This window comes from Rhinatrema bivittatum, chromosome 3 (genome assembly GCF_901001135.1).
Source record: "Rhinatrema bivittatum chromosome 3, aRhiBiv1.1, whole genome shotgun sequence".
NCBI lineage: Eukaryota > Metazoa > Chordata > Amphibia > Gymnophiona > Rhinatrematidae > Rhinatrema > Rhinatrema bivittatum.
Window position 1 is genome coordinate 465,867,144 of NC_042617.1, and position 15,140 is coordinate 465,882,283.

Sequence of the window (15,140 nt, forward strand, 5' to 3'; positions counted from 1 at the left end):
TGTTCCAGTGCTTTTGTTTTCTTGATGTTGATACAGTCAGCTAGTTTGGATAATAATTTTATAGACTCCTGTATCAACCTTCTGCCTTACAGAGCACACTATGTTTTACAATACAGAGTGAAATGTGGCAGTGGCATTTGGATTTAACTATCAAAGTTTTGCAACTCCCTGCTGTAACCTCTAAATTGTTCAGTCATGGACAGATAAAATATATCCCATACATTAAAGGTCAAAGAAAGATCAAATGACTGCCTGCAAGGTGAGATGAAAGAGCCAATTAAAAACAAAAGGATATTTTCAGAAAATAGAAAGCAGATATAAATGAAAATAGAGTATAAACATCGGCAAACTAGATATAAAACATTTATAAGGCAGACTGAGAGAGAATATGGAAAGACATTTATCAGAGGCAACTACTAATAATAAAACTTTTTCAAATACTTTCATAGCAAGACGTCTTGTGGGGGAGTCATTTGAATCATTAAATGACCAAGGGCTAAAAGGGGCATTCAGGGAAGACACACCTATAGCAGATAAACTAACTGAATTCTTTGCTTTGTCCTTTATTGAGGATAAGATTGAGGAGATAACCACACTGGAAACATTATTTGATAGTGATTTAGGAGAACTGATGGAAATTACTGTGAACATTGAAGATATAATGAAGCAAATTAACAAACTAAAGAGAGACAAATCACCAGGACCAGATGGTATTCATGCCAGAGTTCTGAAAAAAACTAAAATATGAAATTGCAGACCTGTTATTAGTAATCTGTAACCTATTATTAATGTAACCCCCTCTCTAGCAGAGGGGTCCTGATGCAGGAGTTACAGCAAAGTCCCAGGGCCTTTGCTGTAACTCTATCATCCTCAAACATCAACCTTCAGCCCTGGAGGGTAGGGTTCTGGTAACTGGGCCTAAGATGCAAAAACAGGGATATAGCCCTTCCTTCTAGAGGGGCCTCTTTCTTAGCCTGGAGCTGATCCAGAAATCACTCTTAATCTTGTCAAAAATTCTTGAACTCCAAAAATCTTCTTCACTTGACTTAGGCCTTGGGGATCTATTCAAAATCTCCTCTGCAAATTGAGATCCTGGAATGATCTCCTGACACTGCAGCCTCGCCTTCCCTACCAGTGTCTCCTAACCCTCTGGCTTCTGCACATGCTTGGTGGCAATTTATACCACTGAGAGCCATCCTAAAAGGAGGCTGGCCCAAAAGCTGGGGAGGTGCAAGATATGCAAAAAAAAAACAAAACCCAAAAAAACCTTTCTTAAAACATCCAAAGATGATCACTGGAAAAATATGTATCCCTGCTACATTAAAAACAGCCACAATACCTGAAGTCTGGAGGGTAGCCACTGTAACACTGATTTTTGAAAAGGGCTCAAGGGGTGACCTGGGTAACCATAGTTTGGTGAGCCTAACATCGATACCATGCAAAATAGCAGAAGCTATTCTTAAGAGTAAAATTACTGAATATACGGATAAATATGGCTTAATGAGGAAGAGGCAATATAGCTTTAGCAAAAGGAACTCTTGTTTTACTAATCTATTCAATTTTTTTGAAGGTATAAATATGTAGGCAAAGGGTGAGCTAGTCGATACAGAGTGTCTGCATTTTCAGAAGACATTTGGCAAAGTCACTCAGGAGAGATTCGGAACATTGAAAGTTCATGTGATAGAAGGCAATGTTCTGTTGTGGATTGGTAACTGATTAAAAGACAGGAAACAGAACGACTAAATGGCCGGTTTTCTCAATAGAGAAAGGTAAATAGTGGTGTGCCCCAGGGATTATACTGCATCCAGTGCTGTTTAACATAGTCATGAATGATCTGGAAAAGGAAGTAACGAGTGGGGTGATCAGATCTGCAAATGACACAAAATTATTCAAAGTTGTTAAAACATAATGGGATTACGAAGAACTGCAGAAGATTATTTCCAGACTGATGAAGTGGGCATCTAAATGGCAGATGAAATTTAAGGTGGAAAAGTGGAAAAATACAAAGTATGCACATAGGGAAAAATAATTTAAACTATAGATACACAATGCTAGATTCTGTATTAGGAGTCATCACCCAGGAAAAGGATTTTGGAATTATTGTGGACGATACATTGAGATTCTTAGCTCAGTATGCAGCAGCTGTCAAAAGCAAATAAAATGTTAGGAATGATTTGGAAAGGATTGGAAAATACAACTGAGAATTTCATAATGGCTCTGTATTGATCCATGGTGCGACCATACCTTGAATATTGTGTGCAGTTCTGATTGCCTCAATCTTAAAAAAAAGATATAGGGGAACTAGAAAAAGCACAGGGAAGGGCAACAAAAAGATAAGGGGAATGGAAAGGCTAAACATGTTAGGACTCCAACTTAGAGGGATTACAATAAAAGTTTATAAAATCAGGAGTGGAATGAAACAGGTACATAGGAGAGAGTTACCAGTATTTGCTATTTAGAATAATATTAAGATTAGGGTACATTCTATGAAACTTACAACAAATTTGAAACAAATTGGAGAAAGTAATTTTTCACTCTATGCACAATCAAGCTGTGGAATTTACCAAAGGATGTCATCAAAACATCTAGTATAGTTTAATAGGAGTTTGGTTAAGTTCCTGGAAGATAAGTCTAAAAACCATTATTGGTCAGATGGACTTGGGAAAGCCATCACTTATCCCTGGGACTGAGCATCAAGGAATGGCTGTATTCTTTGGGATCTGTTGGGATTCTTGTGACATGGATTGGTCACTGTTGAAGATGAGACACTGAGCTCTGTGGACGTCTGGTCTTATTCAGCATGGCATATCTTATGTTATTGTGTCATCAGATTATTCTGAACATGGTTTATTTTAGCTCTTTCTTTTGTTTTATTCCAAGGTTATCCAAGAATTTGTCATCACCAGAGACAAACTGGTGAAGTTAATCAAGTGGCAAAGACCCAGTCTCCTGTCTTTTCAGGTACAGTGCATGTCTTTGTCAAGGGGCATCGGTGCACACAGTGCATTATTCTCATGATATATAAGAACTGTTTCTTTTAGCAAGCTGCTTAGGCCATGGTATTACAAATGTGTAAGCTACACTCAAATGCTACATTTTTCTACTTTAGCAGGCAGGAATATTAGCTTGACCAAAAAAAGTCCACATATTTCTCAAGTAGGAATAGTATGTTAGCAAATTGAAGCATATAAGGAAAGTAGGGACCTTTGTTTTCAGTTTTATTTTGCCTGGGAATTTCAATCTTAGAACAGAAAGAAAATCAGTGGAAAACTGACTTTTCCACCAATTTTTCTCCAGTATGTTGTAACAGTCACTTTACCGCTGAATTTTTTTTTTATGTTAATGAGATTCAAATTCTCAGGAAAAATAAAATAAAAACTGAAAGTCCCTAGAAATAAGAATGCATATAGTGTAATACTTCCCAGTAGTTTAGGTTAGTGAGATGCACTGACTGTCCTTGAGGGTTGCAAACGGGTCAGGTTTTCAGGATATCGCTAATGAATAAGCATGAGATAGTTGAGAGAGTGGGCATTCAACTATATGTAACTCTATCTTATGGATATCTCTGACTAAAATGGAGAGAGGGTGAGAAAAACAGAAGGCAGCTCAGAAGAGGAAATAGTAGTCAAGCCCATTGATTTACAAGCTCAGAGTCACACAACAAGGTTTGGCAGAGATGGAAGTCAGTCCTGATGTATGAGAGATCTTGGATTTCAAAGGTTTGAGCTCGAGTATACTGTTTAGGTTGGTACAGGTCCTTAGTCGCAAGGGTAAACGATTACAAAGGATTTCTCTTTTGTCATGCCAACAGTGTGCGTAACACCATAGTTGTTAAACATAGAAGGTTTTGGTAAAAGCACACAGAGGTCAATATTCAAAATGATTCGTCCAGCTAAATTCTGGATGTAACCAGGCAAATCTGACGGTTTAAATGTCACTCCACTGTGTAGATAAATTTTAGCCGGGCAAGTCATTATCAGGTGAAAACTTGACCGAATGAAAAAAAAGAGACGTTCTGTGGGTGGGCATTAAACTTAACCAAGTAGTGCTGAATATCAGTGCTATCTGGCTAAGTTTAGCAAGAAACCTCAGGAGGAGCCTTTTGAGCCTTCAGTTCTTGTCCCAGAGTGGGGCGAGTCCTTAGGACTATTGCAGGATTCTTCTGGTCCACAGGCTTTAGGCTCCTCAGCATTGTTGTTTGTTTACTTCTGACCAGTTGATATTCCACCTTTTTTCAAAGTTGGTCTCAAGGTGGATTAGAATTAATTTAAATGAACAGAGGCATTAGAACATCTTACAATCCAATCAAAATTTGCAATTGATTTAGCATTGGAATCCAGCATAGGAAAACTCATTTGTGAATAGTTTCAAGACACAATTGAGTACTTCTTGTGTTTAATACAGTCCCTCATTGAGGATTCAGGAAGCTGGGCCAAAGCTATGGGTCTTGGGGGAAGGCCTTGCCGAAAATCCATTCCTTGGCTTTTTTTCTGGAACTTAAGGTAATGTGACTCCAGGCACAGGTTGCGTGGTTCTCCGCTTCAAATCCTTGGTGCACAACAGCCAAAAGCATGGCGTCCCGTGCAGGACAAACCAGCAGCGGTCAGCAGAAGAGAGGAAAGAAGAGCCGCTCTGGTGGGCTGGAGTTCCCTTGAGAGCTTGTAAGGGGAGAGAAACTGAGGGAGGTACTTGAGACCCTGTTCAATCAAGCATCTGAAGACAAAGTTGCTGGCGGGTTTTTCAGCAAGTTGTAAATGTCTTGCAAAAAGGCCTTTAGGGGGCCCTAGTGGGGCTATGGTTCCTAGGAAACTTGTCTGTGAGATGTGTGCAGCGGCTATGGTTGTTACTTGTGCCTCTTTGGCAGCTTGGAGAAGAGACGACTGAGGGGGGATATGATAGAGGTGTTTAAAATCATGAGAGGTCTAGAACGGGTAGATGTGAATCGGTTATTTACTCTTTCGGATAGTAAAAAGACTAGGGGGCACTCCATGAAGTTAGCATGGGGCACATTTAAAACTAATTGGAGAAAGTTCTTTTTTACTCAACGCACAATTAAACTCTGGAATTTGTTGCCAAAGGATGTGGTTAGTGCAGTTAGTATAGCTGTGTTTAAAAAAGGATTGGATAAGTTCTTGGAGGAGAAGTCCATTACCTGCTATTAAGTTCACTTAGAGAATAGCCACTGCCATTAGCAATGGTAACATGGAATAGACTTAGTTTTTGGGTACTTGCCAGGTTCTTATGGCCTGGATTGGCCACTGTTGGAAACAGGATGCTGGGCTTGATGGACCCTTGGTCTGACCCAGTATGGCATTTTCTTATGTTCTTATGTTCTAAACATCCCATGTTGTCCAAGGTGAATCTGGACAAGGATGAGGATCCTGATTCACCCCTGGGATCCTTTGTGCACCTTGAGGCAGAAGTGCAGAGTCTCCAGGATTTTCTTGAGGAAAAAGAGTAGTCTTCTGACGGGGAGGATTCTATGGTGCACTTCTTCTGGAAAGAGTAGTTGCCTTTCTTCATTTCTCTATTGGTCTCTTTCCTGCATATGTCATCCTCCACAGTGGAAGAAGCTCTGGATAAAGACTCCATTCTGGAGGGGTTTAAGCAATCTGCAAAGGCTTTCCTGCTTCATAGGGTGCTGAAGTGTGTGGTCTTGTTAGAGTGGGAGACTCCAGAAGGAGGTCTCAAAGAGAGGAGGATTATTAATAGACTCTACCTTTTACCGGCAGAGAATAGGACAGTCTTTTTTTCTAGGTCCCTAGGGTGAACTCTCCAATCTCGGTCATCCACAAGATAACTAGTTCTGTGGAAGGAGATAAGTCTCTTAAGAATGCTCACAATAGACAAACTGAGGCTATCTTTAAACAGGCCTTTTGTTTGTCAGTCCTTGCAGTCCAGGTATTGATTTGTGGAGGTTATATAGCACACATCTTTGGTGTAGACGTCCTAGCAATTTCTAGAGAGCTCAGAGGTTGCTTGGTTGAAATCTGTAGGGATGCTCTCTAAACTCAGTGAGAATGCATGCAGACTCCTTTGGCTGCATGGTTGGACTGTGGATTTGTATTCCAAGTCCTGTTTGAGTAAGCTTCCCTTTAAAGAAAAACTGCTCTTTGGTGAAGATCTTGATAAATTAAACAGAGGACAAGCCCTCTTGAGCATCTCTGTCAGTGTTTTTCAGGATGCGAAAAGGTACCGCCCAGGTAGACAATCTTCAGCAAAGCAGTCTAGGTACCGAGGGAAGAGTCAATCATTTTGAGGGACCAAGAAGCCTCAAGCTGACAGCATTGGAGCCTCTAGGATTACTTGGACAGAACAATGAGAATTTACAGGTCCTCCCCCAGTTGATTCTAATGGGAGACCGTCTTCAGTTTTATTACCAGAAGTAGACCTGTAGGGAATATCCCAATTCTTGCTAACAGGACAAGCAGCTAAGATGGACTCTCTGACGTCATTAAAATTGGACATTGGCCTGTTGGCTATCTGCAGTCAAAAATGCAGTGACGAAAGAGATTTGCTGTTTCTGTGTACATGACCAATTTGACAGATTTACAGGCCCTTCCAGCCTAGATGGTGCCGAAAGAGGCCAAGAGAAACAGAAGGGCAATTGGTGCTGTGTGACTCTGCACAGCCAGAACACTCAAGGTCTCTTTATGGCTCTGGGGCCAATCCAAGAGCAGGACTTAGTGCACTGTCAGGTATGAACAGCTGGCAGTCTTCAGGCTGACCACTCGCTGAACCTGGAGAAGGAAAATAAAGGACCTAGAAAAATGTGTGAAAATCAGCCTATCACCCTAATTGTATATTCACTTGAATATGCATGCTAAATTATGCACAGTTAAGCCTTTAAAAGTAGCAGGGTACAAGCACTCAGGATCATTATCTTCAATCATTGCCCATGCAGAGAGGAAGACGACCCATCCGAGTGCTGCTGCCCCCCCCCCCCCCCCCCCCCCCACACACCCTCCGCCTTGCCTCCTGGCATTCTGGGCAGAAGCAACTTGCGTAAATAAAAGGCAGAGCAAGTCTTGCCCGCTATAGGTATACAAGATTGGAGAGCTGAACAGCACTGTTGCTTCAGTGACAGAGTCTGTCCTTTTTACCTCCACACTGAAGACCTGAGAAAGGGATGAGACCACCAAACCAGACGCAGAGAGCATGTTCTGTATTGGTGAGAAACTGTGGGCTCCAATCCCATTTAATGGGTTATGAAGTTAAGGCTTTTTGGCACTTTACATATGCAAGTCTCTGCTAGAGGGATTTAATGCTAGCATTAATTAATTGTAATCTGATAAACACTGGATATCAAGCATGCTTTTCTAACTCTTTCTTATTTTCGTACTTTTATTTCCCTAAAGATAAGCACTGTCCTTGTGTTAGTGTCAGCGTAACTCCTGCATAAATAAGATTTTCCTCAGCCAAACAGTTTGAGAAATTCTCTAAGCAGATGGACAGGAGGATTGCTGTTAAAAAAGGAGGTAAAAAAGGAGCAGGTGAACTAGGAAATCCTGAACCCAAATCATCTCAGACCAGTGGGTCCTCCAAGTTGTTCAGAGCGGATGTTCCCTGGAATTTGCTGTTCCACTTTCAGATGCCTATATTGTTTCCTCCCTGAGAATCCAACTCCAAGGGGGCAGCAGTAGAGACTTTTCTGGAGAGGCTTCAGGATTTGGAGGCAGTTGTTCCTGTTCCTCTCAGTAAGCAGGGATTTGACTATTATTCAATATAATTCTTAGTACCAAAGGCAGATCTTTCCAGCCTATTTTGGATATCAAGGGAGTAAGCAAATGTCTCCGGGTTCCCTGTTTCAAATGGAGACTCTCCAGTTCATGAGTGTGGCTGCCAGGAAGGAGGAGTTTTTAACTTCTCTGGATCTTTCGGAAGCTTCCTTCCACATTCCCATCTCAGAGAGTCATCAGAAATGTTTTGTTTCTGTGTTCTAGGCAAGCACTTTCGGTTCAGGGTGCTTCTTTTTGGGCTTGCCCCAGTGCCAAGAATTTTCAGTAAGGTAATGGTGGCGTGGTGTGCTTTTCTGCGAAAGGAGGGAATCCTGGCCCATCCACGCCTGGATTTCCGGCTAATCAGAGTTGTTTCAAAAGAACCAATTGACCTTGGCAAGAATAGTGCAGTGCTTGCTGGCTCTAGATTGGATGATCAATTATGCAAAGAGCAAGCTTTCCCCTTCTCAGTCTCTAGAGTATTTAGGTCCACTCAGTGTTCCTGTCACTGCAGAGAATTGCCAAGCTATTAACTCAGGTAAACTCTTTTCAAACACTGAGGGTCCTCAAAAGTTTGGGCTCACCTTCAGATCCTGGGGTCCATGGTAGTCCCTTTAGGATCCAGTTCCATGGGTGAGGCTCACATGTGTCCTTTTCAGATATCTCTAAGGTCTTGATGTTTTCCTTAAAAGTCCAGCTGCCTGTCTTGACAGCAGTGAGAGAGAGTCTAGGATGGTGATCAAGGCTTTAGAATCTGTCCAAGGGCGTGCCCCTGGAGTTTCCCAATTGGAGACTGGTCACATTGGATGCAAGTCTCCTGGTCTGGGGAGCCCATTGTGGAGGCTGGCTGGCTAAAGAACTGTGATCTGCGGAGGAAACCTTTTGGTCAATAAACAGGTTGGAGACCAGATCCATCTGCTTCCATTTTTGGAAGGAACTGCAGTTTGGGTGTTTTCGGACCAACGCCACAGTAGTCACATATGTGAACAAAGAGATGGTAGCTCAGGAGTCTAAACATCTGTCTCCCTGGGCAAAACTACATCTTCAGCATCTTACAGTGGCTCATTGCAGGTGTAGAGCATGATCAAGTGTACTTTCTCAGCAGAAGTATGTTGGATCCCAAAGAGCGAGAGCTCAGCCAGAAGAAATTTCAGTTATTACTGAATTGTTGGGAAAACTCTCACCTGGATGTTATGGTGACTTGCAGGAATGCCTAGGTCATCAGTTTCTTCAGTCACAGGAAAGTGTTCCTGTGACTGAAGGGTTGATGGACTCATTGTACTCTGGACGAAGGACGACCTTATGTATGTCTTTCCTCCCTGGCCTCTGATGGGAAGAATGATTCTAAGGATAGAAGATCATGGATCATTTATGATCCTTGTCACACAGGACTAGCCAAGAAAATCTTGGTATGCAGCGGTGATGAGACTTCTGTCAAGTACTCCTCTTCGCCTGCCTGCCTGGCATAGCCTGATCTAGCAGGGTCTGGTGCTCATGGAGGATCCAGCTCCATTCCTTGGTCTGCTTGTGCAGAAAGGAATATGTAGCAGTGATAATTTCAACTCTGCTGAAAGCGAGTAAGAATTCTACTTCGATAGCATGTGTTCATGTCTGGCAACTTTTCGAGTGCTTTTAACGGTCTCTTTCTGTATCACCTTAGCATAGAGATTTCAACTATTCTCTCCTTTTTGTAGAAGGGCTTGAAGAAAGACCCTAACCCTTAATTCTTTCAAAATGTAATTTGTGGCCATTTCATGTTTTAGGAAGCGGATTCAGGGAGCCTCAATGGCTTCTCATCGGATGTTAATAATAGAAGAGCCCTGCCTTCCCAGCCCTTTGGCTAATAGTGAATGAAAGCTTCTGATGCCTTGGCTCCAAGAGGGTCATGTCCTAACTGAGCCGAAAGCTCAAGATGCAGGAGAAAAACTATATCAGACCAAAAAAATAATACAATAAAAAACTTAAAGTGGGTCTTAAGGATTTAGAATTTTTTTTTCTTTACTAAGTGAATTCTATAAAAATGTATGCCTTCTAATAAGGTACAGAGATGTGTTCCTGGAGAAAACTGGATTCTTTGCAGACTGTGGTACTTTTTAAAAAATATTTATTGACTTTCCTCTTTTTCCATCCTTCTCTTTGAACCTTTCTCCCTAACAGCATGTTCTGGGGAATCCCTGCAGGCCCAATGCCTGGAAGAGCTGCTGCTGTTTTACTGGTAGGGGACACTATGGTAGTGACAGCTCTCTTCCTTCCCCCTCTGCTCAGGCCTGAGTGCAGCATTTTCATGGCTAGGCCCAATGGACAGGGCATCCAGTCCTGGCTCTCCTATGCCGTAGCATAATGGCCTGAGGCACATGGCTGGGCTAAGTTATGACACATTTTATTGGACCTTGATAGATCCTAAACATTTCTGTTGTATGGCAATTCACATCCCACAACTTTGTCAGATATAAATGCTTCCATCCTTCAGCCTTGCAACCACATCTAAAGAGAGAACTTTTGTGGTCTTGAAAGCTTAAGTGCTGTAATATGTTTGCTTAGTTATTGTATTGGTCCAATCTGCAGCATACAAAGAATCCAGTTTTCTAATATTGTTGCTTTAAAGGACACCATTGACAAAGGACAGAAAGTTTGTTGTGGCTGAATATGAAGCAACAATGCAACTGTAAATACAACATTCATGTGGTCAGGTTTATTAATTTTATGGCTCAACAAATTCTTATTGTTTGTCTAGGCTTCCCTCTGTAAAACTCCCTGCCCATCTCAGACTAAAGCACATAGAATATGATGGTAATTAAAAGGGTATAAGCTCATTTAGTCTGTCCAGTTTACTTCCTGGTATAATACCATAGACCCCATTTGATCTTTGGCTTTCCTTTCACTTTGTCACAACTAAAGATCCTCTGTGCTTATCCCATGCTTTCTTGTATTCAGTTTGTATTTTTGCCTCCACCCTCTCCACTGAAAGGTTTTTGCATACATGCTATACCTTTTCCAAGAATCATAAGATGCGACTTCCAGAGTGTCTTTTAATGCCCCCAAATTTGTATCTTTTCCCATCTCACCTAGCCCAGTCATTGAAGTGGCGGTCCTCAGCTGGAGGCCATGCTGGAACCCTGCAATTATGGCCCTATATTTGACCACTAGGTGTCGCCATTGCACAAAGACTAGAACACTCCCCAGGATCTATGAATGATGGCTAGGAATTGAACTGAGGTAGTTTCCTCGGTTTTATCACTATTTTATCCCCCACCTGGTCCAGACATTGCAACAACAGTCCTCAGCTGAGACGCTTGGATTGTGACTCCCTTCAGAGCCCAGTATAAGTATATTATTAGGTCAGTTGCAGGGCCGTGACTAGAACTAATTCCTTCCCTATGCTATCAATATGGCCTCTGCAGGCAGGCCAAGTAGCAAGAGCCTGGTTTTGGAATCAAACTCGGGTCCCCTGCACACTGATGCTGGGTTTAATTTGATCAGTTCAGATTTTCTATTTATGTAGGGCAGTTGTTTGTGTGACTTCTGATCAGAGAATTGACATGTCAAATACTGAAAAAATATTTTGTTCAATGCAGAAGATAGTCTGCTGCTTTCAGAAAATATTCTGTTTAGGTGTTGCTGGTGTCAGCACTCTGGTTAGGAATCTAAAACCAACAGCTATAAAGTGGAATTTATGTATGTTCAAATGGAAGTGGTGAAAGCAAATAAGGTACTGGAATTAATGAAAGCATGATTAGGAAGGGAATGGTTAATAAAACAGAAAATGTCATAATGCATCTGTATCGCTCCATGGTGAGACTGCACCTTGAATATTGTGTACAATTCTGGTCGCCGCATCTCAAAAAAGGTATAGTTGGGATGGAGAAGGTACAGAGAAGGGCGACCAAAATGATTAAGGGGGGTGGAATAACTCCCCTATGAGGAAAGGCTGAAGAGGTTAGGGCTGTTCAGCTTGGAGAAGAGATGGCTGAGGGGTCTTTAAAATCATGAGAGGCTTGAACAAGTAGATGTAAATCAGTTATTTACACTTTCGGATAATAGAAGGACTAGGGGGCATTCCATGAAGTTAGCAAGTAGCACATTTAAGACTAATCGGAGAAAATTATTTTTCACTCAATGCACAATTAAGCTCTGGAGTTTGTTGCCAGAGGCTGTAGTTAGTGCAGTTAGTGTAGCTGGGTTCAAAAAAGGTTTGGATAAGTTCTTGGAGGAGAAGTCCATTAATTGCTATTAATCAAGTTGACTTTGGGAATAGCCATTGCTATTACTGGCATCAGTAGTATGGGATCTTCTTGGTGTTTGGGTACTTGCCAGGTTCTTGTGGCCTGGTTTGGCTTCTGTTGGAAACAGGATGCTGGGCTTGATGGACCATTGGTCTGACCCAGCATGGCAATTTCTTATGTTCTTATATAAGGACAGAGAACGCATGGAAAGTCATAGATAGTGGCAGGGGCGGTTCTGCATCTGCATTTTTCTCAGCACAAGCATGCAGAGAGCAGTGCGGTGTTGGGTAGGCAGTGAGCACTTCAGGTACAGAAGGAGATATTGCACACCACGGGGTAAGCTGCAGAAGATGTCTGTTCCAAGGCTTTTGGCTGGCTGGAGAGGAATAGGAAGGCCCTAAGGCTGGGAAGGGATGGAAGGAAGGGTCTGAGGTTAAGAAAGGTAGAAAGAAAGGAAGGGTCTGAGATTGAAGGGTGAGAAGGGAGTGTTCAAGGCTGGAGATTGGCTGGGGAGGAGGATGAGGGAGACTGGCTGGGGAGGGGGAGCAGGCAGGGGTAGTTCTATCATGAGGCAGGGTGAGGTGGCGGCCTCAGGCGGCAGAATTTTGGAGTGGCAAAAAGTGCCCCTCCAAAATACCTCTACCGCACAAACATTGAATCAGGCAGGAATAAACCAAACCCCTACCCGATCCACTCAGTGGCAACCCCATACAGCAGGAGTCGCAGTTTTCCCCAACATCTCACTCTCTCTGCTGTGGGTCTCGCAGCAGCAGGAGATGACATTGGAAGAAACGCGACTCGTCATCTCCTGCTGCCACGAGACTGGCCCCATGGCAGCAGGAGATGACGCCAGGGGAAAAAGGTGAATCCTGCTACCCGGTGTTGCCACTTAGGGGATCGGTCCTGTGTGTCGGGGGTGGGGGGGGGGGTGAGAGCCTGTGTGTGGGGTGTGTATGTGTAACTACTTGGGTGTGGGTGGATGAATTAATGGGTGCCCTCCTGGGGTCTGTCTGTGTGAGAATGGGTGCCTGCCTGGGGGTGGGAGTGTGTGTGTGTGTGTGTGTGTGTGTATGAAAATGAATTGGTGCTTGCTTCGGGGTGCTTGTGTGTGTGAGAATGAATTGGTGCATGCCTGGAGGGTGGGGGGGGGGAGCGGTGTGAGAATGAATGGGAGCTTGCCTGGATGTGTATATGTGAAGGAGCCAGTGAGAGCATTTGTGTGTATGAGAGAATCCAGGGGAGTAAGAGCTGGGGGGGGGGGGGGGGGGAGAGGGTCTTAGAGCCTGAGAGTGTCGATGTCTGTGAGAGAAGTTATGAGTGTGTATAAGAGTATGTATGTGTGTATATGTGACAGTGTATGTGTGAGAGAAGGGGGGCCCATCTCATCCCTTCCCTCAGGCAGAATGCCTTGAGCTGCCCCAGGATAGTGAGGTCTGCAGTACTGCTGTAGGAAGGGAGCTTTTAATTCTAGCAGTAAGATAGCTTTGAACCTTGTATACTTTTTAATTCAGCTGTGTTCAAAGTGTCAGGCAGTAGTTGTATGTAGATAGTGGAGAAATTATATACAATTGAGACAGTGGTAAAAGCCCAGCTCCACCAATCCATGTTGATATACAGTGTACACGGTTTGGTACTCTAAGGTAGATATGACATACCTTTTATGGACATTTTCAGGCTAGCCAATTAACCCATTGCTTGCTGTTCTGCTCAGCAAATGGAAAAACCTGTCCATGAGTCAGAAAATCTCCAGTGAAGAAAGAGAGAAGAGACCTTAACCAAGAAAAAAGAGAATGAGTATAAAAACATTTCTGATATCTTCTGAAAGTTGAAGATATGAGTAAGTACTGCATCTTGCCAGATGTTTGCATGGCCATGCTATACACATCTGGAAACTCTCACCTCTGTGCTGATCCTCACCTCTAGGAACTCAAGGCTGAAAAAGTGTCAAAATTGTAGACTGGAACTTCACAATACTATTCCATTTTCTTGTGGCTAACAAATGTCACAAGATCACAGTACTGTGAATAAAAATGTTTATTTCACTCTTGTAATTGGGGACAGAAGCCTGGCTTACAGATCTGTACACCCTAAGGTTAGTTGTTAGGACTCCTGATTTTTCAGTTTTACTGATAAACTTAAATTCTGTTTTATGATTTAACTGTATGTAAATGTTTTAATCCAGTAATGGTACTGCACAAGGGTAATTAAATAAAGCTACTGAGGGAGAGCTTAAAATTTAAACACAAAAGAAAATATTTAGGAAGCCTATGCATTGATTCTTGCATATAAATATTTATGGAGTAATCCAAAATGGCTATCCACACAGTGATTTTTTTTATTTTTTATTTTTTTGAAACCGTGGGAACCTTCATACTTGTTAATACTTTTTCAGACTCTGTGCTTGAACCTTTGGTATAACCATCAGTCCCCTGGTTTCCCTGTTTATTATATTAATCCAAGTATGAATAAGTTTGTAAGTTCATAAGCAATGCATATTTTTATAGAGATAATAGACTTATCTCTTTCTTAGTCTTATAACTCCTTATAAACACCATGACATGGGACCATGTTTTGAAACGTATTTCTGCTTCAGGAGTACTCTTTCTAAAATAAAAGCAAAAGAGCACAGCTCAATGACTGCACTTTTGTATTGGAATACTATGAAAAATTGTGCATCCTCTAAAGAGATCTACTATATCCCAAGCAACATCTTACCATTAGCTCAGCCTGCTTCTTGATTCCTAGTTGGCATCACAATACAGTTCGTCATTCCAGATTAAGTTTAGTTGGTGTTCATTAACAATCACTTTTCAACCTAGTCAGAACCCCCTGTTTTATTGATGTGCTGTAACGTCATCTTTCAAAATATTACTGAATGCCCCAAAATTCATCATAAAACACTGTACCACTCAATCTCATTATTTAAACCCTCCGAATGTGTAGTTTGAGTGAAAATCCAGTACTGTTCCCTATAATTCAATTTCTCTTGTCATCCCCTACTCTCCAATGCAGATGATTTACTCAGTAACCATCCATTTTAAATCCTCAAGCAGTGGCCCTTATGTAAACAATGTTGTACAAGGGAGCTTGTCTTATGCCTGGTCAGGAAACTGCAATGTTCAATCATGTGGATTCTATCTGCTTTCATGGTTCACCCCACATACGCTTTGAGACAAGGGCAGCAAATAATATATACCAC

At 42.2% G+C, this 15,140-nt stretch overlaps 1 protein-coding gene across 3 annotated transcripts in view; it reads left to right on the forward strand.

Moving 5' to 3' along the window:
* GEN1 (GEN1 Holliday junction 5' flap endonuclease) overlaps window positions 1-15,140 on the forward strand; it is a 129,585-nt gene that overhangs the window by 48,491 nt on the left and 65,954 nt on the right. For all 3 annotated transcript variants that reach the window (XM_029595952.1, XM_029595954.1, XM_029595953.1), the window contains one exon: window positions 2,881-2,961. In XM_029595952.1, the coding sequence (XP_029451812.1) occupies window positions 2,881-2,961 (81 nt within the window). The remainder of the gene's footprint in view (window positions 1-2,880; window positions 2,962-15,140) is intronic.